Genomic DNA, 27,744 nt, shown 5'->3' with positions numbered 1-27,744 from the left:
CACACATTGTGAACTTTGTTTGACATAACTGTTTATCGTAATTTCCTTCATAATTCTGAGAAATTTCCATCCACCGATCACACTTCGCCTCATGTAAGAATATTTTCATATTCTCTCAAACCTCACTAACTTTTCTCTGAGGTTTGTTCGCACAAGTGTTCCAATAAACTCTCTCAACTCACAAACTCTTTGTAAATCTCATCCTAATGATTTCATCATTAAATGTCCATATAAGTCGACCTGTTCCGCTCCATTTGTGGGCGAGTTTCATTCACAAAAATGTTCCCAAAGAGTGAAAAGACGAATCAGAAACCAGCAGTCACATTTGTCAGTGTCAGTAGTCGTATTAGAGGAGCTGAAACAATTAGAAAATATGATTCCATCAGAGCAGCAGCTGCACTGTGACAGAAATAAAGAGGGAACGCTTTGACATGAAGTTAGATGCTAAAAAAACATCTTTCTAAAGCAAAGTGCTCCATCACAGAGATATTAGAGGAGAGAATATTACAGCCTACAGTAGCTGATGTTACACTTTCACCTGCAACACAACATGATGCTGCACAGAGAGCTGCACCTACACCGAGCAGCTGTTTACTACTACTGACAGAAACATCTGCACATCAGGAAATTGGCAGCAAGGATGATCATCATATGAGTTTATTTGCTATGTATTTTATTTTTGTCGATTTGAGTATCACATTTAAACTCATTCAAAGTCAAATTCAAGACATTATAATTCTAAGTCAAACAAGTGTTTCTCCCCTTGTGAAGAAGGTCAGGCTGTCTGTCCATGACTCATACGACAGCTCTGAGCTGGTGAATTCTGTTCGTAGTTCAGAGAAAATTCTAAGTATGAGAAAATTAACGAAATGTTCTTAAATCACTCGTACACGCCTCTTAAGAATGAATCTGTTCATCCGAGTGACTCTTCAGTGTGTTTAAATCAATGTAATATATAGACAGTCAGGATGGTGCCTCAGATCGCCGCCTCGGTTGTTCGCTCTCTCATGCTTTCACTGTTTTTGTTTATTTGTTCTGCCAGTTTTTGTTCAGCTTGTAGTCTTTGTGTATCTTTCTGAAGATTCCTGTGTGTAAGCACATAGACAGCTGCTAAAAACTGGAGTCAAACTCCTTGTGTGCATAAACATACTTGGCCAATAAAGATGATTCTGATTCTGATAAGACGAGCACAAACATGAAGGTTGTCAGAAAATCTAAAATGGTGGAAAATGTGTTATAGTGACTTTACGGGTTCTGTGAAAATAGTAGTGTGTAAGAGTGTGTGTGTGTGTGTGTGTGTGTTTCAGGTGTGGAGGAGGGACGGCGGTACATAGAGAAGACAGTCAGAAAACACTCAGAGATGGTGGAATCCATCAGAGAGCTGAGTGACGGGCTGTTGGAGCTGGAGGCCAAACTGAAGGTAACACAATACAAAACACACACACACTGGTACACGTTTACCTCACAAGCAGAACTAGATCAGGGCCCATATTTCAGTCCTAACAGGCCAAAAATTCTCAATGTGGTCCGACTTTTAGTCCTAGAAGTAAAACATTTTATCAGCTGTGTTAATGAAATGAATCCTATCTGTGCTGATATTCAAGTGAGACACAATCTGTTTGATGGGAGATGTTTTTAGAACAACAATAAGCTCATTAATAGATACCATTTTGATGAAAATGGAATATTTTTTTGCACTGACTTTGTGTGGGTACAGAGGAGAGCACACGCTGTCTCTGCAGAAACCGAGGTCCTCATAACTATACAAAAATGCAGCTGCGCAAAAGTAATAACTCTGCCAGAACTATTTCAGCAGCAATAAATAAAATGTATCTCTCTTACAGAGTCTCTCAATGATAATGAGAGCAAACTAAAACTTATTGAACAAAATCATATCCCAATGGCTTGATATCACCTGCATAATGAAGGTTATCCTAACAGGTCAGATTTAATATAGGGTCTTATATCTTATTTATTAATTTCCAACTTTCATGTTTGACAGATATGTTCACATGGTTACGGTGTTTTTCCCAGCACTTGGTGGCATTGCAGAAATACATTTCCAAGTTATTGGAGACATAAAGTAGAAGAATGTTTTCAATGAGGAGGTGTTGTGTGTACAATTCTGCACACACACGCAAGATGCAGCAATATTATAGGCAGTGTAAAACAATTGGTTGGTTGGACGGATCTGATAATAATAATAATAATAATAATAATTTCAGACAACTTAGTCATCGTAGCTGCTATTTTAATTTGTATATACATTCATATTTTAAGCCTTGCAAGTGACTTGCCAGCGTTGACTGAATCAAGTGTCTAAATGGTGCCTTGGTAAATATAATTGTGAGATTAAATCGATTCATTTAATGTTGTGTCATATTTTTTAATACATGAACTCCTGGTCAAAGTCAGTATTGATGCTTCACAGTATTTTTTGTGCTTTTAGGTTCACTTTCAGTGTTACTCTGAGACGCTTGATAGATACAAGTCCTAGTGCACAAACTACACAACCACACTCTCTTGAGTGAGTATGTTTATGTATCTGCTTGCTGGTGTCATTGTGGTGTTTTCAGCTGGAGAATCTCAAACAGCAGCAGAACGTTGAAGAGAAGGAAATAAAGGAAGAAACGCAGCGAAGGAGCGAGAATGAGACAGAAGAGAAAGATGAAGAGAAAGAGAAGGAGTTGAAAGAAGACAGAAAGATGAAAAAGAAGGAACAGAAAGATAACCGCAGCACACAGGAGGCCGCTGACATGGTAAAAAATATCACAGCAACATTTACTGAAGGCAAACAGAGAAGATTTAAAATTTTTTTTTTTTTTAACATTTTAGGGATTATTGTTTGAAACATAACAAACTATTCCAGTAATCCAGTTCAATGTACAAGTCTACATTTTCACATTGAAGTCAGTGTCTTTTTTAAAGCTATAATATGTAACTACTCTGCATTAAAATGTCTTAAATCAACTAGATTTATGTTATATACTTAATTGAGTTGTGTACTTACATTATCCCAAATGTTTCCAACAATTTTAAAACCCAGAGAAATCCAAGAATTTCATTTGGTCGCCTGTCAATGGCATCATATCCATCCTCTACCAAAGAGAAGATGCATGCATCAGTTTTGTGGTTGCATTCGCTGCAGTGGCATCTATCAAAGAGTATAGACACAAAATAATACGTCTCCGTTGTGGTTGTTCAACAGAAACTGTCATAAATTGATTTTTATTCAGTTTTAAGCCACATTTTTATGATAAACTTTTTTTTTTTTTAGATCTTGGTCGCTTTTAACTGTATCTTTTAACCAGATGAAGGATTTTACTCATCAGACGTCTGGATCTTAAGTTATCAGAGAAACAAGCTCAGCAGACGTTAGCAGCAGCTCGGCTAGCAGCCCCTCCAGGACGTCCTCTTTCCACCAAACAGTGTCGGAGAAATATTGATTTTTAACATGGAATTGCTTTATTCAGTGTTTTTTTTTTTTTTTTTTTTACCAGTTTTAATCCCAGTGTAAGTTTGTTTTGGAGAGAAGGAGAGATCTGTGGATAATTCAGCTCCTGGTAAAGACCTGCTGAATGTCTACATCTTAAGTTGTCAGAGAAACAAACTGAGCAAACGTCAACAGCAGCTTGGCTCATAGCCCCTACCAGACATCCTGTTTTGTGAATTTTTACGTGAAACTGCTTTATTTAGACTTCACACTCTATTCGCTCTCCGTCCTTTGTTATTGCTTTGATTGAGAGATCCCTAGCAGCAGAAATTACATATTGTGTGTTTAATTATTTTAACAGTAATTGTTTGAGTCACGGAGCATACAGAACCGAGGAAGTTGCTTACCAAACCGAACATCCTCTACCGAACAGTTTGAATACACCTACTGTTACACACCTAAATGTAATGTGTTCTGTGCTTCCAGTATGAGCTGAAGGAGACAGGTCACACTCCCGAACTGACCACTGAGCATGATGGGAAGGAGGTGCCTGTGAAGAGGCAAACTGCAACCAATAGAAAGCCTCCGTTACAGAAAAGTCGCAGCCAGGAGGCAGACAAACAGACGGACACACAGACAGTCATCTCAGAGAGCAGGTAGAGTTTTCAGTAAAATTTCAGAAAATTTGTTTGAATTCGACCAAATGACATTTCCTCTAGCGCCACCTACAAGACAGAATTGTCCCACAGCAAATGTCATTGTACACCAATGTCATTTGCTGTGGATATTCATAGTCCCAAGAGGTTGAACCCTGTTCATTTTCCATTCCGTGGATTCTGCTTCCTCCTGTCCTCACTCCTTTGTCCTTAGAATCTACCATCTAGGGAACTTTAATATCTGTTGTCAATTTAAAAGCCATCTATCTGATAGTTGTTGAGGTATTTCAGTCTAGACCAAAGTGGTGGACCAACATTGTCACCCTTAAAGCCACACCACTAGCATGGCTAAAAACGCAGAAGCCATATGGTGTATATATATATATATACATATGGGGCCATGGTGCATATTGTCAAACATTGCGATCGGATTTCTACAGCGTAATTGCCACACATACAGTCTTGCCTCTGGGACAAGCTGAGATGTGAAGAAGAGCCACGACTGAAGGAAAAAAGCAGGCATGTTAGCCAAATGGAAAGCACTCTTGGCAACTTTGTAGCTCATCCTCACACCAAAAAGGCCTGTGGTTTTCTTCTTGTCTATATCAAACCCTGAACTGTATAAAGTAAAAGTAAATAAAAAGGTTTATTGTATCATCTCTCCTTCAGCCAAAGACAGGGGTTCACCTCCTCCTCTGCAGAGGAGCGTCATACATCCTCCTACTGTTCCACGCACACCTTCAGCCTCTGCCAGTCCCCAGTGGGAGCCAGCCGGCGGGTCCACGCCGTCCAAAGCCAATTACAGCTTTCCACCACTGATCCCCAAGTCACACCCCCATCTGTGAATGGCCCATTGTTTGCTGACATCCAGCAGGAGTTTCAGAGGAAAGAGACGCAAGAAACAGGACAGCAGACGACCTCTCTGTCCCGTGAATCAAACACAACACCACTGCAGGTTAGTGAGCAAAAGGTTAGCTTCACATATGTTGTCCGCCAGTGGCCAACTTTAGCTCGTTTATTATGTTCCATGTACATGCTGCCCCTGGGCCATATATTAATTCTGTAACAACTTTTAAATGACCTCTTCTTTGTTTTTAATCTGTTTTGGTTTTATTTTTCTGTATGCAGCCTATTGGTTTACTGTTAAATTCTGTGTTCTACTCATTATTTTTTCTTATTTTATTTTTTTTATCTTATTATCTATTATCTTATCTTATTTTTATTTTTATTGTTTGTATTACTGTTAAACACTTTGTAACTCTGTTTATAAAAGTGATCTATAAATAAGGTTACTATTATTATAAGTAGTAGTAGTAGTAGTAGCAGTTGTAGTACTACTCATAGTACTAAGTGTGGAGGTCCGCAGAAGTCCACATTAACATTGGTGGCACCACAAGAACGTGATGAGTTTGAGTTTCAATGAAGAATTTGAATATATGTGGATATATGTTTGACTAATTTTACTAATAATTTAAGCTAACTGTACAGACTTCCTTCTTGTTCATCAGTCTGATACTTGATCTTTTTGATGCAGGATGTATCGGAGGTGGAGCTCCAGCATGAGGAAGTGATGACGGAGGATTCTCTGTCCAATGATGAGTATGAGTGCGCATCACCTGATGACATTTCCCTACCACCACTGGCAGAGACACCAGAGTCCATAGCGGTCCAATCAGACGTTGAGGAGAGCTTCTGTTTTAGTTCCCACAGCATCCACATCAATCAGCACAGCCACCAGTACCATACCCTGCCAGAGCACAGTGTAACTGGAAATGTTACTGGTGCAGTCCGACAACAGAGAGAGTCCAGCGAGACAGAGAGGTGTCCAACTCCTCCCACCTGCCTTCACAGCAGTGCCAGGTCTGAATTAGGACACATCACTGTGTCACATAAGATTCTTTTTATGTTAGCAGACAAGTAAAGTAAACATGTTTTGTGTATGTCCATGCTCTGTCTTAACACATGCAGCCATGCATTCTCCAAATAAAAAGTATGATTTAAGTAATGACTGAAAACTGGAAATATTTAGTCAAAGACTATGTAAACAAGATTAGGTTTTTGTCACTTTACGGTTTTTGATTTTGGTTTTTTGGAGATATTTTGGTTGGTACTCAAAAAGCATTGACATTCAACACACAGTCCCACTAATGGATAGTCTAATGGTGGAGTAAGATGAGGAATACTGTGATATTAAGAGACTGAGAGTGATGGCATGCAACAAAAATCTCAGGCAAAATTTTAACACTGAAAGTGGTTACTTGAGCCGTAACCCAATAATCCATCAGTAGGACATCCAGATTCAGGATTTTGTTCCTGTTGTGTCTGTCACAGGTTCAGAACTGAGTCCAGCTCATTTGGCCAGAGTCCACTGACAGTTCCTGCTCCAAGTCTGCTTACCAGCACTCTGTGCACCATTCTCAGGACTGGAGAGACTAGCACAGCCAACTTCCCCCAGAGTGCTCACCTTTCTGTGGGCTGCCCTGAACTGAGCTTCTTTTCAGGATTCAACCCACTCCACAAGAGCAACATGCCAGACAACAAGGACAACAATGTCCTTGAGAGAAGGAGCCCCTCACAAACTGAACACTTCTTAAAGGAGCACAGCAGGCAGAATGGACAGCCTCAGAGCAGTTCCAGTAAGGGTAAGATCACCAAAAATGCTGCATCAAAAAGTGAAACCTTGCCACGTACTGATCTCATTCCTCAGGCTGCAGAGCTCAATCAGACCCCCTCTGTCCCCCAGTCCAGCTATCATCCGCAGCCCTTTAATGGTGAAGACCCTGATCTCCACAAGGACAGGACCCCTCCAAAAGACATGGGGTTCCTAAAATTCAGCACTAGTACTACTCAAACCACAACTGCCAATTGTCAAGACAACAGTTTTTCACAGTCCTTCGCTGGCTCCAAGAGTGGCCTCCATCACAACATAAATACCCAGAAGACCATTTGCTCCCAGTCTTCAGATAGTCATCGCACCTTGGAACAGACTAGCAACAGCGTCATTTCCCCCCAAGAAAGCCCCTTGTCTCAGGTTGAGACTATGCCACAGATCAATCCACCCCTGCAGACCGGAGGGTTTGCTCAGAGCCCCAGCAACACAGTTCCAGGAGACACTGGGCTCATCAAATCCTGTACAACCTGCCCCCAAACCAGCACAGTCATCCATACAGACAGTCCACAGTCTTACCCAGAGTCCAGGAGTGGCCTTGATCAGAATGTGAATTCCTTACAAACCAGCAAGGAAGCACCTTCAGTCTCTGTGCCCCAAAGCAGCAGCCTTACCAAAACCACTACTGTCACCCAACAAATTGTTTACTGCCAGTCATCTGCTTCAGACAGTCATTGCAATGTGCCTCAGGCTAGCAGTGATCTTAGGTCACAGCAAGAAAGGCCAGTCTCCCAGGGTAGTGGAGGTCTACCTGGGGTCCTTCATGCCCCTATCCCTCCAGAGCCAAACAGTGTCAGTAACATATCCAGCAATACCATCACGGGCAGTAAGATATTCAACAGCAAGCAGAGCCACCAGACAGTCTACTCCCTCCATGAGTCCTTGGCTTCTACCTGTACCCAGCAGTTTGTGCATGACCCTGGCATGAACCCCAGCAGCCCCGCCCAGCTCGCTGCTCCTCCTCAGCCCGAGGCACAGACCAAAGCTTTGGCTCAGCAGGCTAACCTGCATGTCACCCCCCCTTCCTCTTCATCTCATCTACTAACTCCAGATCAAGACCCAGACATTTGTCAGCCCATGGCTATCCGCGAGGAGATAAGGCTTACTCCCCAGATCCAAGGGCCTCCCCTTCCTGCTCCTTCTCCTCTGCCCCAGGCCCAGACAGAGGCTCTTCCCCAGGGAAAAGCCTCTAAATCTGGCCCACCCTGCTTCACCAGGCCCCTGTCTAGAGCTACTGTCATGGAGGGCTCTCCAGTGACGCTAGAGGTGGAGGTGACGGGACACCCAGAGCCCATGCTCACCTGGTGGGTAGCATACAACCAGCTCCACAATAACACACAAGATTTATGAGATTTTTAATTACACAACTCATCTTGAGGAACCCTTTACACCTGCATTAACATGTGCCCTATAGCCAGATTATGTCTAACTCTTTATCATATTTGCACTTTAAGATGTCCAGCTAACCTATTTATTTCTCTAACATGACTCATACTATTGTTTAGTGACAGCTAACACATCACATTTACACTTAATCTCCTCACACAACATCCACGGTTTACTGCTGTCATGATCCATTGTCTTCCTATTAAAAGGGTTATCAATAAGAGCGAAAACCTTACCTTGTGGCAGTGCTACCTTGGGTATTGCCGATTGAATTATAAATCATTGCACTCAAAATGAAATCAACTTTGGCCTTGTTTGTTGATGACCATTTAATGGGAAACCAGTGAAATTACCATGCTTCGTAGACTAGTTTTGTTTTTCAAATATGCTTGTACTTTCCTGCAACCTGGCACATGTTAGTGATGTAAACCCGTACCACATTTCATATCTGCGTGTTGATTTGCACCCCATCTTAACTATTAGCTTGATTACCAAGTACAATTAATATTCCAGTGGTACCAAGTTATTTTGATTCACTGTTTTGGGCACAAACCTCCCAAATCTCTGTGTCAAACAACCAAGATCCAACTCCTGTCAGGAAGCAAATTCAAAAAGGTTAACGATACCCAAAATGTGGCTGTAGAATATAAGTTGTTATATATTAGTATGAAAAATATGAACATCTCTGAATAACACCTGTGCCAGTTGATAGAGAAGCGTGTTCCAGCCCTTGCAGCAAACATCGGACATCATGCAGACAGTACAGTAGCTTGGATGCTGCTTTTGTGGGGTATTGATGTATCCAGACGCCAGTGTTTTGATGTGCATCACATGCCACCTGTGTGTTTTGCGTGTGTTTTTTCTCCTTTAACTAATCAATCACCAATTTAGCTCAACACTTCGCCACCATGGAGCCTGGTGTAAACTCTGACTTAGAAATGAAGTGACATTTTAATGTGTGTACTGTAGTTTGGTAAAAACATTTCATTATTCTAAGTCACTAGCTGACGGCTTTCTGGCTAACGCCTAAATTCCACCGGGCACATGTGCACCATGTTCCGGCTCTGACGCAACCCCCAGAGCTAATCGCAGCCACTCTAGTCAATGCTCATGATCCCACCAGGCGCACCGTGGCGCATTTCAGAAGCAGCCCAGAAGTGGTTCTCCGCCCAACTGCGCTGAAGATAGGTGCCTCATCTATTTCTGACAAAGGCCGTGTCAAGCGGCACAGAGCAGATTGAGCTGGGCAAAACGCAATTCAAACAGACGAGTAAAGACACCATTTAACTACGTAGCCTACTTTACCGTAGAAGAAGCATAAAAATCAAGGAAAATGACCAAATCAACGAAAGCAACAAAATTGGGCAGTTTAGTTGCCCTGCTACTGCAGTAATTACAGTAGTCTTAAGGCACTTTGTCAGCTTTGACTAGGCTGCCGTAATTACTAAAGTAGGAGTGCAACTGATTTTAAAAGACGGATGGCTTCCCTGCAGTCAAGATGCTCAGCTTCTGACACGCTCCCGGTGGGATAGGGCGCCATGCAGAGGACGGAGCAAAACCGCGTCGGAGCCGGAATGTGGTGAACACGTGCCTGGTGGGATCCCAGCGTAAGACTTTTATTTTTAACAATGTACCCTCTCTTTGATTAACGAAGGTTTGCTAGTGCTAGTGTTTGCTTTATTTTGTTTGTGTGCACAGTTACAAAATAAAGACAGTGAAGGCAATACTGACCACTGCATTACAAACCAAATCAGTTGCATGAACAAATCAAATTAAAGATTAAACTTTACACATCTGTTCATCCACATCATCAAGTTTTCAATATTACTTATGAAAACCCACAAATGTTTTGTTTGGCTGTCTGGTGTTGCAGTCATCCCTGTGGTAACATACCACAAATTATAGATATTTATTGTATCAGAGTTATTGTCAGGGTGCCCACGATGTGTAGCAGCGCCCTTGGCTGAGAGTGCGGCTTTGTTCTTCCTGACCTCCTGTCATCATGGTCGCTCCAGGTTTAAAGAAGGAGAGGTGTCAGCCACCGGCCCTGGCCGAGCACTGGCCTGTGAGGATGGAAAACAATTCCTGTTTATCCCAGAGGCGTTGGATGGCGGGTTATACAAGGCCCAATACCCCAGCTACCATGACTGCAGCGATGGCAGCAAGACAGATGATGATAGGTGGCTGGTGGCCGAAGTGTTTGACATCATTAATGTGGACTGGCAGACCTGGTTTGGTACACTGTGTGTTCTGCTGTGGCTGCTCTACCTGATAATACTTTAATACACACACACACACACACACACACACACACACACACACACACACACACACACACTGTCCTGATTCTTTTTATTAAAGTCAAATTGAATTCTCCACACTTTTTGCATAAACAAATGTAAACCATCATGTCATATCATTTCATTCATGTTATTTTATGACCTGTTGAGTCTTCAGCAGCTCCTGCACACTCAGTGCTGTGGTTGTCTTGCATCATAGAGAGGAGGGGTGGGGGGGTTAGCTTAGCATTAGCTTGCTCTGTTTCATGGGTCCAGATGTGGTAGTGGAAAATAGACTGCAGCGATGGGTAGTCCTCTAACTTCATTTTTAGTGCCCACCCACACAGATATTGGACCAATCAAATTACAGTACTGATATCATCAGTCATAACAAAAACTTCACCTCTCATTGACACTACTGTAGGAGGCATTGGCACTGCAGAACAATGGATACAATTTAAATTTCTTAAATAAGTACATAAGTCAATACTGATTTCTTAGCGGACATTATTTTTTAATTGCAGTTTGACTTTGAGTCACAATGAAAACATATACTTTCTAATAATTTTAATCAACTTTCAGAGGAGGTCATCATACAATGTACAAAATAATTTTAGAACTGTCTAAATGTTGGGGTCTGGAGAATTTGGGGACCTGAAAACAAGATTGAGGGCCAGAAAAAAGATGGGTAACCTGGTGTAATCCCTGAGTAATCACTGTGTTCCCTGTTATATAGTTTTTTTAACAAGTGTTCTTCTCATTGGACTTAAATCGGGTTTCAGTTCATCTCCTATGTCGTCATCACCTTTTCTCCAGGTGGAGTGGTGCAGACATGCAATGTTAATATTAATGACAGATTACGGTGAAGCTTTAACACGTTTTATTTGTGGGTTACTGGAGTCACAGAATCCTCATTTAAATCTGGAACCACAAAGCAGCAGAGTGCAACAGACTGAAACGGCTTTGAATCAAGGCGAACACATCCGCAAACATGTTTATTTAAAACCAACAGAAACGTATTACTGCCAGGAAAAAAACAAAAAAAAACTCTGACGATAAAGTTAAGTAAATTAATGAATGACCCAAAAAACAGCATAATAATAAATAAATAAATAAATAAATAAATATAAATTATCTTGTACTGAGCTGAATTCATGAGATGAGTCAAAATTGTCTACTTTTTAAATTAAATTTATGTGATAGTCATAATTTTGAGATAGTAAGTTAAAATGATGAGACTGAGTCAGAATTTTTATTTAGGACTTAAACATATTTCATGGTCATAATTCTTACTTTATAATTTTGATTTTCTTAGTCCAAAGAATACTAAGTTGTGATCTTAAAACAGTAAGCCATCATTATAAGACACTTTTTAGGTCAAACTTAAAAGTTATGATATATTAAATGATAATTTAGTATCACGTAATAAGTCAAAATATACTAAGTCAAAATACATTAAATGACTCACTACAAGTCATAATTTTGAGATAGTGCAATCTCTTAGTAAGAGATACTAAGTCCAAAGTTTGACTTTCTAAATCAAAATGATGAGATACTGAATCATAACTTTGAGATTGTACACATAGTAGGTTTGATTTAAGAAGTCAATATTTTGAGCTATCTCAAAATATTGACTCAACTGACAGTTCAACAAATCATAAATATTAATTAAGTCAGAATCTTGATTCAGTATCATAATTTTTTATTTTCCATTAACACTTAAATTTGTGTCATTCTTAACAATTAATCTTACATTAAAGTATTTGTTTTCTGAAAGTCACCTCGCAGAAGAAGATAAATCATCTTGACTTTATATTTGTAGAGAGAGGTTTTCCCATTCACTTCAATACAGTCAGATTGTTTTTTGTTTTTTGGAGCAGCATCTAGTGGACATCGGAGGAACAGCAGCTGACTGACTCACATTTATCAGGTTAATATTGTCTGCATAACTCTGAACACAGTATTGAGGATTGAATAATCAATCAATCAATCAGAATAATCAAACTACAAGTTCACAAAGAAAATTCTGAGGGTTTTTTTTTCTGCTTTAAATCTCCTCTCACCTGATAAAAAAATGTATCTGGTTTCAAATATTTATATGTGTAATAGTTACTGATTTACTTTCCTTCACTAGAGTGTATCTCTGCTGAATAAAGTCATATTGGGAACGTTTGTGGTGTGTATCACTTATTATTATTACTGACTCATCAGGTGACACATTATTTACATTCAGTTTCATTCATTTCTCAATTTAATCCAGACAAATTAATGATTAATATCAGGGTTGTTGAGGGATTTTATGTGGTTGATTCTACAGCAGTTGTTGATGTTTAAAAGCTACTCAGTTACTTGTTTGCTGATGTTTTTAATAAACATCTCTGTTTGTCTGATAAACAACATTATCTGCTTTCAAATGTTTTATGTAAAACTGATCGAAGTAAAGTCACTTACTGATGGATCTGCTTTCCTTCAATACATTGCCGGGGTTGATTTTCTTGCTATTAAGGGCATCTTTGGTGCCTTTAGTTCATTCAATCCAATTTAACTCCCAGCAAACACACCTCTGGGCATAGTGATACATCCACATTTAATATTGAACATAACATATTCTGGACTCCTACTCAAAATGTTCTTATTTCTGGGCAGTGCCATAACATATGCTTTAGATCATGGGTCTCAATCTCGCGGCTGATATTTTGTGGCCCCCACCTTGATATGAAAGTTTAATGTTAGTGCGGCCCGCGAGTTTTATATGAATGGCACTTGACTGTGTTGTGTGTGGAAGGTCCCTTTATTGCACAAGCTGGAGCTGAACGAACCTGCCAATCACAGAGGTATATGGCTGTTTCACAACAACTGTGTTAGTTATACAGGAAGAATGTGCGCACCTCACGCTAGATTGTGTCGTTATTTTTGCTATACAGCTTTCAGTAAAATTCAAAGGTGAATTATTAAACCTTATTAAAGCATCATTCTGTTTATTTCAGCATCATCTCTCTGTTAACGATCACTTCATTTTGTTTTGAAGCACTTTGTAAAGTCCGTTTCAACACGAGCTCTATCAATAAATCATTTATCATTCTTCTGATGTTTAATGATGATGACTGACACTTTACAGTGGTGACGGTTTGCATAAAAATGTGATGAATCAGGGGGTAAAGTCGTTTCAAATGTCCGCAGCAGCCGTGCGTAATGATCAGCTGTTGGAGAGCCTGTGCGTAATTCTCACTGAGGTCTGATGAGCGGAACGGACACAACTGTTGACGTACTAACGGAGGTTTAAAGACCTTTACATCCATTTTTTGGCTCACTGTGACAGCAAATGAGGCTCGTGCATGTGATTCCACATTAAAACAACAGAACCAGGTGTATCTGCGTCTTTATAAGTCTGGCAGATAATAATGTATGTGCATATTTCTGTCACATAATGCCACGTTGTGAAGAGAATTAAAAGTTAATATATACGTTTTCATGAACACACTTATGTTTATCCGACAGAGATCATAAATACAGAGAACAGCTGGTGCTGCTGTGCCACACGTCATATTTGATTTGACAACGCCGCTGCATCCATGGAGTTATTATAGAAAATAAAAGCCAATAAATAACGCCTCCATGACTGCAAACCATGGGATAATGGTGTCCCACTGTCCCGGCTTTATGTTCTCCACGTTTGCTCTGCAATGATGTGACATTCACGGACAAATTATTCGAAAAAATCTTTCGGGTGAATGAAATGTACTGAATCATTTATTCCTCAAAACATTTTACTCCATAGTAAATACCTTGCACAATAAACATTATAAAGATATTTCTTTATGATGCCATTTGTTTCACTTGTTTCTATGACGACGTTTACAACAACAAAAGCACGGCGGGTAATGAACAACTCGGTAGTAGTCGCCTTTTTTTGCGCCCAGCCTCCTCTCTCTCACCAGCTGTGCCAAAATACAGTAGGTCTGATGCATTAGTATTTATTTTATTCAGCTTCTGTGGAGTTATATATATTCAGTATAAAATCTTCCTCTGTATATATATATAAGTAATTTGTATGTCGCATTATGGTGTCCCACTGTTCCAGTGCTAGGTGTTTTCCCAGATCACATTCCCACTGTAATTAAAATGTATCCATGCCACTACAGGAGGAGATATATATATATATCTATAACATTTAGATAAAGTGCCTCTATTTGTTACAATCTCTTTCAATGTATTATCTGTATCTTTATCTGAGGCCAGTATGGTACCTTGAGATATGAGTTTCTGCAGTATAGATTTCAGCTGTAGATTCTGCAGAAAACACAAATCATCAAGGTCAAAATTAGCTTGAAGCTCATTAAATCTCATTATTCTCTCCTGCTTTACAATTTTGCCCAAATTTCTAACATTATGACTTTTCCACTCCTCATTAATGAGAGTCTTTCCTCCAGCAGTGAATAATGTGTTCTCCCATGATGGACTTGAAGGCAACACCAATCCATTGATTGCACATTTCTTTTGTATTATCTTTATTATTTTACACATGAAAAACTAATAACTGTGTTCTGAATGTTTGTATTGACCTTTGTACAATACCACAGAGAAGATAGGAATACTTGTTTTTTACTTTCACCAGCTGCCACTTTGCTGTATTTGCCATTAGAGGCCAAATAATATGTATATACTTCTAGTATCCATAAGCCCCCTTTATTTCTATGCTTCAAAAGTTTATTGAGACAAATTCTAATATTCAGGTAATTTAAGTGGAATCGTGGATATAATAAAAGATAGTCTGGGGGAAAACACTGACACTTTTAATTATATCTGCTCTACACCACTAAGTGTTCCCCATCTGGTAAGATCTTCTTTAATAGCTTTTATTAATTTAGGACCATCTATCACGAATATCTTCTCAATGGGGGACATTATAGCCTATTAATACTAAGATATTCCAGTCCCCTCTTCTTCCAAACTATCTGGGTTGTGGCAAGAAGTTCTGGAAAGTCATATAGTTGAGCGGAGTTGCTTCACTCTTGTTCCAATTTACTCTATTTCCTGGTTTATTTTAGTGTAATATATATATTAACAGGGCCAGCCATGTCTTTGTTGGTGCCCTATAGGTGAGATTTTAGATTGGAGCCCTCCACCTCTGCCACAGCCCCAAACCCCATCGCTCCCCTACACTGCTACACCCTTTGCTTTTCAATTGAACTTGAATTTAATAAAAAAGATAATGAAGTATATGAATTGAGGAGATAATGAATTATAAGGGATAGTAACATGGTATTTTGAAAACAATCAAACTGACAAGAATTGCACACAAGAATTAACCAAAATGCTACAACAGTACCTCCTGTCCCAGAACTACAAATATGGATTCACACTAAAATAAAATGCATCAGTAGTACCTCTTAGTAGGGCTGCATGATAATATCCAAAATGATAAATAATTTTATATTATTTAGATATTATTATTATCCCCCACCCCAAAAACAAAATTGGACTGGCAGACCTAAATATTGACAGATGTGGTTTAAAAATAAAATAAAATGTTAAAAATGAACAAAAATTAAAAAAAAAAAAAAAAAATTTTTTAATTAATATATGTATGGCCAATGCCATACATTTATATTTATATTATACTGTTTGTGTTTGCTCGGAGCAAAGGGCAGTGGGCTGGTGATGTAAGGACCAAACCAAAACTGCTTATATTTACGATGATAAAAACTGAACATGGTACTGAGAATTATGTTGGAAAAAAAATGATTGAAAAAGCAAAGATCACTGTGTTCCCATCTGAGATCTGCTGTTTCACCTTTGACTGATGAAACTGGACGGTTTGTTCATCTAGAAGAAGAACAGCAGATTTGTCTAATGTGCTGTCTGAATGATAGAAAATGAGTTCCATTATGTTTTCTACTGTCCTTTTTTTTTTTTTTTGTACCGGGAACCACTTTCACAAAAACATCATTCCATACCCCCACTTTTTCCTGAGGTAGTCATTGATGAACTGAGTTTCCCATACATGAAAAACCTTCTGGTCATTGAACAGTCATCTGACGAACCCACCAGGCCAGAGAAGAGTAAACGATTCAATTACAGTAAAGTTAAGTTTGTGTTTCAGTTACTCGCTGCTGGCTGTGATAACAGATTAGAGAATAACAGACCAGAGGTATGAAACAGATATTAAACTAGTTAGTAATGTAGAATTTTCTTTTGTAACTTCGTCGTGTTATGCGATGTGTCAGCTCAGCTAACATCATTGAACATAAATTAAATATCCTAAATGTAAGTCAGGTGGCAAATTTGGTTTTTAGTCACTTCTGTTGTCGTTTTTAAATAGTCATAGACAAAGGTGAGCTTTCATATTCAAGATGTGTAACGGCAATGTGTTTCCTGCCTCATGGTAAAGTCTTAACGACCAAATTAATGTTTATTAGCATGTTAATCGCTAATCGTGAGTTAAGCTAATCGCTAATTAGCCACCATGCTAGGCGGACTTTAGCAAGAATATGTACAAGTTACCTCTGTGTCCAGAATGTGAACTCACATAACGTTAAGCTCTTTTAAGCTGAATGTCAAAGGAACATGTTGCTTTAGACGTCATAGTTTTACTCCTCATGTCAGGGAGTTATGTGTGTTTTACATTTAATATAAGTTAGAATGAGCTATAGTTTGTATTGTGTATTAAAGCTAGACCACAGTAATATTACTATTTATTATTGAGCTTAAAAAGGGTTCAGATGGTTGTAGCTGTGGTCTGTGAGAGCTAGTTGCTCATTCTCTGCAATCACTAACCTCAGATCACCTGCTGATGTGATTTTCTCCTGTTAGCTTTGAGGAAGACTGCAGATGAAGAGGAACAGCTTCTTCCCTGTGGCTGATGGAGAGGAACTGACGCCTGCTGATACAAAACCTCCTGGACAACTTTTGGTATTTAATTTCCCAATTAAAGACAATTAAAGGTCCCCTTTGGATTTTTTTTTTTTTAAATTGAAGACAGTTTAGGTTGCACTAGTCCATGAACTCAGAAATTACTCTTTACTGATACTGATTTGTTACCAGAGTTCAATTTGTTATGCATCCATATACTATCCATTTCATTTAATGGAAGTGTTTCATGTTTATAAGGTGTGTGAGGAAGTAGGATAAAGATACGTATAATAAGTATAATAAGGATAGCTATGCTCCAGTTCAGCAATTCATACAAATAACTGGATGTAAGAAGTAAACTGCTATGAGACCTGCTGAGTTGTTACACTCATATGGTCTCAGTAATTATTTTATGATAAGCTGAAGCAGTGGTTACAACTACAACAGTAGAAAACATTGTTTAAATGCGTGACATTCGTTTTGACTTGGCATATTGAGACAGGAACAGGGCTCGAAAGCGGGGGGGGGGGGGTTTGCCGTGCTCATTTCCCACCTCTAGAACCCCCACACTTTTAAAATCGCTGCTCCAACCCCTGCTGGGAACCGCACAGCACTTTGTTTAGAAAGGAGAAAACAGATATTGATTTTGTAAATACGGTTGATGCACAAAGATTGATTTCACATATGAAACATATAAATGATCCAGTTACTCGGAGAAAGAGGAGAAGATTAAGAGGGTCAGATGACACAGAAATAAAACTGAAAACTAAAAACTGTTGATTAACTTTAACTGTTTTATTTTAAGGACACAGAGAAGATGGAAGACAAGGAGATGTCATCATGGGATTAAACCAATTAATGAGGTATTTACTCTTCCAACATTTACTGTCTCACAGTTGTTGTTTTATTATTAAATATGTTGATAGTTTACACATTTATAAAAATGTCAGGTAGTGATCTGAGAAACTTGCTAACAGTCCACGTTAGCTTTTGATTTGATAAGAACATATTTAAAACTTGGAAACCATGATATGTGTTGAATAAACAAACACTGCAGTGCTGTTTCTGCTCTGTAGTATTACGGTGCTGCTCTATGTTGGGTTAAAAGTGCAGCACATTGTACATTCATGTTAAATCCTTTTCTTTACTATAATCTGATAAGTTTACACAAATGTTATATCTACTCGAATAATTTCATCATTTTACTAATCATTTGTTGCACCCTTACACTTTAGATGTTTGTCAGTTTTTACAGCCTGGTCCTGAGAGGAATGAACATTTTTCACTCCTTTCACTTCAGATACTTTATGCACCAACTGAGTAATCTATTAATTGAGACATCCATTAGATTGATCCATAATGAAGGTCAAAGTGAGTTGCAGCAAAATTAAATGTTGTCTTTCAAGATTTCCTCAATCTTTTGAGTGAATTTGGTAACATCTCGTGAACTCTGAATTATCATACAAGATAACACATCGGCGTTGTGGTTGTTCCACACAAACTGTTATAAATGGACTTTTATTCAGTTTTAAGACACATTTTCATGATAAATTAAGTTGGTTTTAACTATATCTTTTAGTCGGAAGAAGGATTTTAGTCATTGGACGTCTGGATCTTAAGTTATCAGAGAAATAAACTGGACAAACGTTAGCAGCAGCTCGGCTAACAGCCCCTCCAGGAAGTCCGGTGGTCACCGGACATCATCGGAGAAACATTGATTTTTTAGGTGAAACAGTTTCATTCAGTGTTTTTACCTGTAATCTCCAGGTCTGTTTGTTCTGGAGAGGAGGAGACCTCCCGGTAAAAACATCCTGAATGATGAACACTGGAGTAATCCTATCCCGGTGAAGCTGGTTATTTAACAACGAAGACAACAACTCCCATGATCCCTTGCTACCTCACACCGTCATCACACTCCTTCTTTTGTTATTGTTTTGATTGAGACGCCTAGCGGCTGAAATTACATATTGTGCGTTTAAAACATTGTCTAAATTGTTGTCTGTGCCCAAATATTGTAAATCATAACTCCCTTCAGTAGTTCATACATAGATGTTGTGTATTAAAACAAAGTCAAGTTTATTTGTCACCTGATTTCAACAGAATCATCTCCTGTGAAGCCTCAGCAGATAGAAATTTATAATCCCGAAAGAAAAGTGAGTTCTCAGTGTTCATAAAAACCCCATTCAAACATGTGTTGATATATTATATTTAGATTACATGAAGGCGTCTGTTATTTTGACAAATAAAAATGAACTGAACAGTTTTGATAACTAGGATGTCAAAACTTTGCAGCTCAATAAACCACTCAGACTGCAGATAGAAGATGATCGATCTCTCTCAGTCCGTCTCTTTGTTAAGTAAAGCGGCTGTCAGGTTTTACAGGTTGCATAAAATGGCCCCCCTCTCCTCCCATGATTCCCTGCAGGGTTCGACCAATGGCATGACTTGCCTATGTGATGTCACAGCGGTATAAAGCCCCCCGCTGCCCTGCTGCCTGCTCTGAGCAGAATCAGCGTTCCCGGCCTGGACGCCTCGGCTGGAGGGACTGCTGTCAGAAGGAAAAACAAAACTACACGGCACTGAGAGCCTGTAGTTTTGTTTTTTTGTTTGGGGTTCCTTTGAGGCTCAGTTGTTCTCCTTTTGGGATTTTTATGACTAAATTTTCTGGATAAAGAGATTTTTGATTTTCTGAAGACAGCCCGCCTCTGGGCATCCCAGGCATCCTTGTGCAGACAAGTAAGTGTCTTTAAAGTTTTGCAAAGTGTTGTAATTGATGATCAGCAGCTGACTGACAGCTGCTGGATTTACACTTTAACACCCGGACGTTTGTTTTATAGCAGACACAAACCAGACTCAACCTTTCCTGCCAGACTCCATTCATTGTTTTAGTCACTTTTTAAGAAGTGACACCAGCAGACTGAAGGCTTTTTTGCTGCTTTTCCAAGCTGAAGGTTATAATGGGACGTCCCAGAATAGCCCCTGATAGCATCAGGTTGGACTCTCAGCTGGGCGGCTGATGGCTTTTTAAGGGAATCAGCAGCAGGGCTATCAGTTGCTCCTCCAGCTATGTGCCACATGGTGACTGTCAATCAAACAGAGGTGTGGTGGTGGGGGGTGGGGGGGGGTGAGGTGTTATTTTTAGTGTTTGGTGTCCTGTGTTAGATAAACTCCCCTCGTTACATTACTCAGAGCTCTGTGGAGAGGAAGTGTCTGACTGAGAGCAGCGAGGAGCTCATTTTGAAGGGGAATGAACAGCTGTTAGTCTGCCCTTATGGTTCAGAGGGACTAGACTAGACTGGATCTGAAGTTAAAGAACATCGGATATAGACACCATGTGACGTGTCAGCGGTTTGATTCTGCAGCTTTTATTGTATTTTGAAAGAGATTGAACTTTTGTTGGCTGGTTTGTCACGCTTCTCCCGTCCCATCATTTCTATTATAAATGCTCATAAAATGTATCTGAACAGCCTGAAAAACTGAAAATGATTTTTAACCACAAAAATATATATATTTTTAGAATTAGTGCCTCTTCCTTTCAAAAGTCTGACTGATGGCTGATTGCTGTGAGATTACACCTGACCTGCGATGCTCAGTGTCTCCAGAAATAAATCCTGAATCTGTGAGAAACACTGAATACTGCTCATAACGATATGTTGACTCTGATCCACCAGTTTGCTTTTAAATACAAGAGGAACAACACAGTCCGATGGTTTAACTGATAACATGAAGTCGAATCAGTGACATTCAGTTTTTGAATGTTTGTTTTTCCTTTTGAAATATGTTTATTAAGTTATATTGCAACCTAAAACTGACAGGGAAGCAGGGGATTGGTTGATGACATGTGCAGGCAAAAAAAAAATATATATATAAATAAAACCTTCAGAAGCAGCAGAAGAAAGTAATAAAAGAAAACTTTCACATAAAAATAAGCTTTGAAAACAGATTTAACAGACTCAGCATTTCACTCAGAATTCAGATTCTCTCAATTAAATAAATGTATTAATACCACAATGTAAAAATACTCCATATAAAATAAAGGAAAAAAATAATTGAAGTATGAAAAGTAAAAGTGTAATGTGTATATTTTATTATTAGTTTATTATTACTGATGTATTAACATGTAAGCAATATTTTTCTGTTGAAGTTGAGTTGGAGCTAATTTTAACTACTTTATATCGTCATCTACAGCAATTTATTATATTTAATAATCTGATCATATTTTTTGTATTAAAAAAAGAACTACAGCTGTAAGGTCATGTGGTGGACGAGAAGTATAAAGTACCTGAGAATTGTACTTTCAACCATCATCTTTCTGCAGTTTTAAGGAAACATGTTGGGTTCACATCTGATTCACTTTTTAAACATCTCGAGATGACTGATAAGTGTCGGCGTTAGACTCATGTGTCACCTCATCAACATGCAGTGAAGTCATCAGATTATGTTTAGCCGTAACCAGATCTGTGACGCGTTCAGGGATTCACCGAAACCCGATTATTTCTGCACGAGTAAGTGTGAACATGCAGGGACAAAGAGCCAGATGATTGTTTCCTGTCTGCAGCTGATTCCTCACAGGAATCTGCTTTCTGTGTTTCATAGATTTTATAGTTATAGAGAGAAATACAAAGTAAACCGAATGAATTTAAACATACCCAAGCTAACGATGCACCACGTGTAACCTCAACAGTTACAAAATTGGTATATGTTGGCCGATGTGTGATGAGATGATGATGCTTGTTTATTTGCTTTTTCTTGGTTGCTATCACTCTAAACTGTAAAACCCCTTAAAATACCCTTAAATAGCCCCTAATCACACAAAACACCTTCATCCAAATCAATGTGCAAAACATTGTTTAATTTGTCAATTAATTTGAAAACCCCTTAAAAACACCTTAATTCCAAAAACCCTTAATTATCAAATTATGTCAATTTCAAGGGTTAATGACTTTTCCCTTAATTAACGCATTCATTTGAAATCAATTTAAGGTGTTGTTAAGGTTCAGGTTTTTCCTGCATGTCAGAATCTTTTTGCAGGTGCAAATTAATGATATTTTGAGGGATTTTTATTCAGTAATCAGGTTTATTTATTATCCAGCATTTGGGTAAATGACTGGATAAATAATTGGATGGTAACATATGAAGTGATTTTAATGGGTTTGCTGTATGAACTTAAAATGTACAAAATATCGTTACTTAAATTACATTATCATTTTTCAATAAATTTCATTCACCTGAAAGTTGAGGTTAAATATTGGATAAATTAACAGATTATTATATATTAAAGGATGCAGATTATCTCCAGTTTAAGATTTTTTAAGATGGAAACATACCTTAAAATTTACCAAAAAGCGTTATAGCCATTCCTGAATTTTTACCTTGATTGATTTTTAAGGTATAAATTAAGGGATGTCTTTAATGTTATTTGGTCAATTTTAAAGTATTGTCACCCCTTAAAACACTTTAATTTCAGAGGCCCTTAATTACCAAATTACAGATTTTAAGATTTCCCCCTTAATTAAAACATTATTTTGAAATATTTAATCCATTATTTATCAATTCCAGTTGATAATAAGATTTGGGTTTTGGTTAATAAATTAGAAACTTTTCCAAGTGCAAATGAATGATATTTTAAGGGATTTTTATCCAGTAATCAAGTATACGTTATCCAGCATTTAGGTAAATTAATGGATAAATAATTGGATGAAAATACTATTACAGGTACCCCTTAATTTGTTTGGAGAAAAAATACATTAAAATATATTTAAAAGCATGAAAGTCAATCCTGAATCCTGAAGTTACACAATGCTTTAATGTTATTTGGTCAAAGGGTTGTTACCCCTTAAAACACCCTTAAACAGTGCAGATAAAATATTTAAAAAATACGTCAATATATTATAATATCCTATAATAATTTGTCCATTAATTGTCCTTTGAAATTCAACTGAAAATACCCCCTATTACATTATCATTAATGGGTATGTTAATGGAATTTTAAAGGTAAAACATTAGTGTGTTTGAGATGTCAGGATCAGTCATATAAAACTAAATCCCAGTTTCATCTCAATCCCAGTTAAATCTCTGGCTTTTTGGACTGTTTGAAGTAACACATTAAACTCTGGGAACTAAAGCTGGACTTTGTGTTATTTTATACATTAAATGATTTTAAAAATCTATACATTTTTTTTAGATTTTTGCTGGGATTTTCAGTTAAAATGCATCAATCTGAAGGAGCCAAAACAAGGAGTCTACTGGTGAAAGATAAGCAGAAATCATGATGATAAAATCAGATTTCTGTATGCTGATTATGTTTTTAATGTATTTGTTTGATAAAATAAATCTCCTGGCTTAATATTAGGGCTGCAAATAACAATTATTTTTATTATCAACTCATCTGGGGATTATTTTCTTGATTTAATGTTTGGTCTAAAACTGTCAAACTGTCCATGACCCAAAGTTAAAGTCACACTGCCTCTATTATAATGGTTATATGATAAAAACAAGACAAACACTTTTAAAGAAGAAAATATGAAAAATAAGGGCTAAGGAACTTAAAAAAACTTTCTCATCAGGCAGATTGTTCAGATCAAACTGTGCTGAGGTGATTTTATAACCTTTAATGACCAGCTGCTTGGAGCTCCTCAGTTTGAAGTGATCTGGTGTCAAACAACAGCAGCTGTTGCTGTTTGTTCAATTAAGTGTTGGAAAGGTGACAGAAAACTCCTCTGTGTCTGTCAGCTGTTCTGGACCAGGACCAGAACCAGGACCCACTGCCAGCACAGAGACACCATGCAGGGACAACCACAAACAATCAAGCAAAATTTGTGTGAAAAACAAATTGAGTTGGGCCAGTGTGAGTCAAAGAAGGGTAGTGAGGGTCAGGGTTCTGATTCAGTCTGGGCCACTCAGTGCCAAACCCGGGTTAAAAGAGCCAGACAGGGTCACCACAGTGCCAACAAGGAACCAGACAGGGTGTGTCAAAGCCAATTATGTCTAATCTAAGCCAATACCGGGGCCAGTTAGAGTTGAAATGGAACAACCAAGACCAATCAGAGCCAAACATGAAACAAGCAGCACCAAATAGACCCAAACAGCAACACTCAAGACAAGTCCAGTCACGTCAGGGCCAAAAAGGTCCAAGTAGGTCAAAACAGGACCACAAAAACTTATCAAGAGCTCACAGAAGCCAATCAGACTAGATTATTTTTAGCTTTTGGCATCACTACAACAGTCAAACCATTTAGCAATGACTGTCTGGTACGATAATCTTTTTGTGATTGATTTAATAATTGAGTCTACAAAATGAATCCACATCCATCAGCAGCCTGCATGCTGCAGCGCTGACGGCTGATTTTTAAAGAAAATTTTTTTAAAAATGTGGTTGTTACGCAACTATCAGAAGAGTTCAACTGAAGCAAAGATATCACATTACAATAATGATAATATATCGGCTGATTGGAACACAAACATTTTACTTTGTGTATTTTGTAAATAATAATGGACAAACTATGTAATGGAAACACTGTTTCTAAATGACAAACAAAACATATCTTTTGAAATTTTCCTACTGAAATGTATCTGTAATAAACTAAAACAGGCTGATATAATGGTCTGGTTCTTGACTGGACCATTCTGCTAAAAGCTACCCAATTGAGTTTGAAAATTTTGATCTTTAAAAACTGTCATGAAAACATAGTGGCGATTAATTTCTATTAATTTCTATTTAGCAGCTAAAGTGCCAGATATTTGCCTCAGGAGTTGGTAGAGAGCAAAAAAAAGAGCTAAAAGAGAGTGAATATTGGACTTATATTCACCAGGTGGACAGAAACACGACTCCAGATGAATGAAAATGTCGCTCCATAACTGCTGGATGTGGAAATAAACTGTTTGCTAACAAGTTCAACATATCAGCTTAAAAAGAGATGATGTGTCAGTGTTGTGTTCACTACATGTCAACAAAAAAATCGCAGGTTTAAAAAAAACATGTTTGTTGGCTGAAATAAAATAAAATAAAATAACTAAAATATGAACTATAAGGCAAAAGAGAACAAACTTGAATTTGTTTTGTCATTAAATACAAAATCTGTTGGTTTTTTATGTTTGTTGTTTATTTTGTATCATAAAATAAATAATATATTTTTGTCTTGTCTTCACTTTTCTGTTTGTAATATTTGTGTTTTCATAAAATGCCATCTTGGGGCTTTTTACAATATATTGCACTTTTTTTTCAAGAATACTATAAAAAGGTCTTTAAAAATGTGGTGTTTGAAAGAAACAACAGAAAGGAAAACTACAGTAAAACTGGAACAAAAAACTTCACTCTAATTTTCATAAAATGTAAACACTGAACTAAACAGAATGCACCTTGAAGGTTATGTAGAAGAAGAGGAGCTGAAATCTAAGACCAGGTCTTCGGGGTTAAACAGGTGTTCAAATGTTGCTGTGAGTCCTGCGGTGGATCAGCTGGTGGTTTGTCAGCCAGACCCCGCGGAGCCTGGACCACCTCCAGGGACAGAGCTCCTAGAAATAAACCCTGAGGGATCAAATGGCAATCTGAGCTGCTGCTGCTGCTACTGCTGCTGCTTTATCACCCCTATAGCCTCCTCGCTTTCAGCGGGTCAACTGTCAAAGAGAAAACAAGAAACACAGCAGGACATCTGCAGGACATCCAACACTCTGCAGGGACAGCACTTTTAGCTCCACATTATGGACATTTTAAAGGACCATACAAGAGTTTTTGCAAAGTTTTACATTTACAACTAAAGCCGGGTATCGTTTTATGCCTGAGTTTCAGTGCAGATACCAAAACAATACCTTTCCTTGAGAGATACAAATAAGATTTTCTCAAACCGCCATTGTCATTGAACAAAAGGGGCCAAAGTTGTCAAAATACAGTCTACAATTGTTAAAATCATGATTTAAGTCAGAATAAGTAAACAAGATCACAAGATGGAACAAAAGATAGATGCCGAAATACAATACCATCAACTATTGGTATAATTACCTGATTAAAGGATAAGTTAACAATATTATTAATCTGACTAACTTTCGGGGTTTTGGACACTCGCTGCTGTGACTACATTTAAGTTAACCAGCCCAGACTGTTGTATCTTGCTGTAGGTAGATAATCAATCACAGTCAACATTTCATCATTTTTACTTTTTTGTCATATATTACATAATCATAACAGTTGAGAGTAGGACTGTTTTGCATACTGGACTTAATGGATGAAAATGTGTGATCCTTTTTAAAAATGTTGTGAGCCAGATTTAGATTTTTAGAGAGTCATTTTCAAATTTGGCTTTTCAATAATGACATTGTTTTTGTCATTTTAGCAGACATTAAAAGGGTCTTAGAAAATGTTGCCCCTGGTGTTTGGGGTGGGGGGGGTCATATGTACAGTATATGGACATTTTCAATATTTAGAAGTTAAGCGACTTGCTGGAAACCAGTAAAATTACTGTTCAGAGGTGAATTTGTATATGACACTCATTGTTGCATTTTTTTCAACCATGCGCCATCTTTGATAGACAAGTCAGGTCTGTCTAGCTAACATGACACATATTCCAGTAACACAGCCTACAAAAAGTTATCTCTACAGGAAAACCATCCCAAACCATCAACCAGCAGCACAAACGTGCTGAAATGTAGAAGACATAATGTAGTAGAAAAGTAAATTTTATACAATTTTTCTGTTTGTTAAAATTGCAGTGTGTAGATTTTAGTGGCATCTACTGGAACAGACTCGGCAGAAATAGAATATAATATTCATAGGTATGTTTTAAATATTGTATAATCATCTGAAAATAAGAATCATGTTTTCATTACCTTAGAATGAGCCCTTTATCTACATAGGGAGCAGGTCCTCTTCCACAGTTTTCAGTTGGTTTCAATCTGCAACCTCAACGCTAGATGCCTCTAAATCCTACATACTGGTCCATTCGTTAATGTTTCTGGTGTCGGTCCATGAATTCAGAGAGTTCTCAGCTGCTTGTTCTGACTGTTTGTTTTTTTGTCTTTGTTGTGCCTGCAGGGTGCCGACCAACATGTCAACACAGGCGCCGACATTCACGCAGCCGCTGCAGAGCGTCGTGGCACTTGAGGGTAGTGCCGCGACGTTCGAGGCTCAAGTTAGTGGTAAGGAGGCTTTCTGACTGTACTGGCACATTACACTCCAGAACATTGTGTATGGAGAGATTCAACTCAAAATCAGGCTAATGTCATTGTTATTTTAATTTTTTTTTTTTTGATTAGCTGTTTTAGGTGTAACACAATTTGTAATACTGCCTTGAAAAGAGCCACAGAATAAAGTTGAGGATATCATAGTCCAGTTTTACCCTGTAAGCTTTTTTGTTGTTGTTGTTGTTAATAATAGTCTATTGTTGTAATGGATCTGCTAACACCAGGATTAACCTAAAAAACTGTTCAAAGTACTGGCTTTAATATTTTTTTAGGTTTATTACTTGTTTAAACAAA

The 27,744-nt window shown here is 38.1% G+C and overlaps 2 protein-coding genes across 2 annotated transcripts in view; both read left to right on the top strand.

Moving 5' to 3' along the window:
• Positions 1-13,034, top strand: part of ccdc141 (coiled-coil domain containing 141) — an 87,137-nt gene extending 74,103 nt beyond the window's left edge. Inside the window, exons 23-29 of the mRNA XM_042427131.1 lie at positions 1,308-1,420; positions 2,577-2,759; positions 3,920-4,089; positions 4,759-5,044; positions 5,624-5,949; positions 6,421-8,061; positions 10,159-13,034. Of these exons, the coding sequence (XP_042283065.1) occupies positions 1,308-1,420; positions 2,577-2,759; positions 3,920-4,089; positions 4,759-5,044; positions 5,624-5,949; positions 6,421-8,061; positions 10,159-10,426 (2,987 nt within the window). The 3' untranslated portion in view covers positions 10,427-13,034. The remainder of the gene's footprint in view (positions 1-1,307; positions 1,421-2,576; positions 2,760-3,919; positions 4,090-4,758; positions 5,045-5,623; positions 5,950-6,420; positions 8,062-10,158) is intronic.
• A 3,205-nt stretch (positions 13,035-16,239) lies between these two features.
• Positions 16,240-27,744, top strand: part of LOC121907520 (titin-like) — a 254,288-nt gene continuing 242,783 nt past the window's right edge. Inside the window, exons 1-3 of the mRNA XM_042427130.1 lie at positions 16,240-17,334; positions 18,080-18,137; positions 27,302-27,405. Coding sequence (XP_042283064.1) covers positions 18,115-18,137; positions 27,302-27,405 — 127 coding nt within the window. The 5' untranslated portion in view covers positions 16,240-17,334; positions 18,080-18,114. The remainder of the gene's footprint in view (positions 17,335-18,079; positions 18,138-27,301; positions 27,406-27,744) is intronic.

Source organism: Thunnus maccoyii, chromosome 11 (genome assembly GCF_910596095.1).
Source record: "Thunnus maccoyii chromosome 11, fThuMac1.1, whole genome shotgun sequence".
Lineage (NCBI taxonomy): Eukaryota > Metazoa > Chordata > Actinopteri > Scombriformes > Scombridae > Thunnus > Thunnus maccoyii.
The sequence above is the reverse complement of the archived record's forward strand: the minus strand, read 5'-3'. Positions and strand labels throughout refer to the sequence as shown.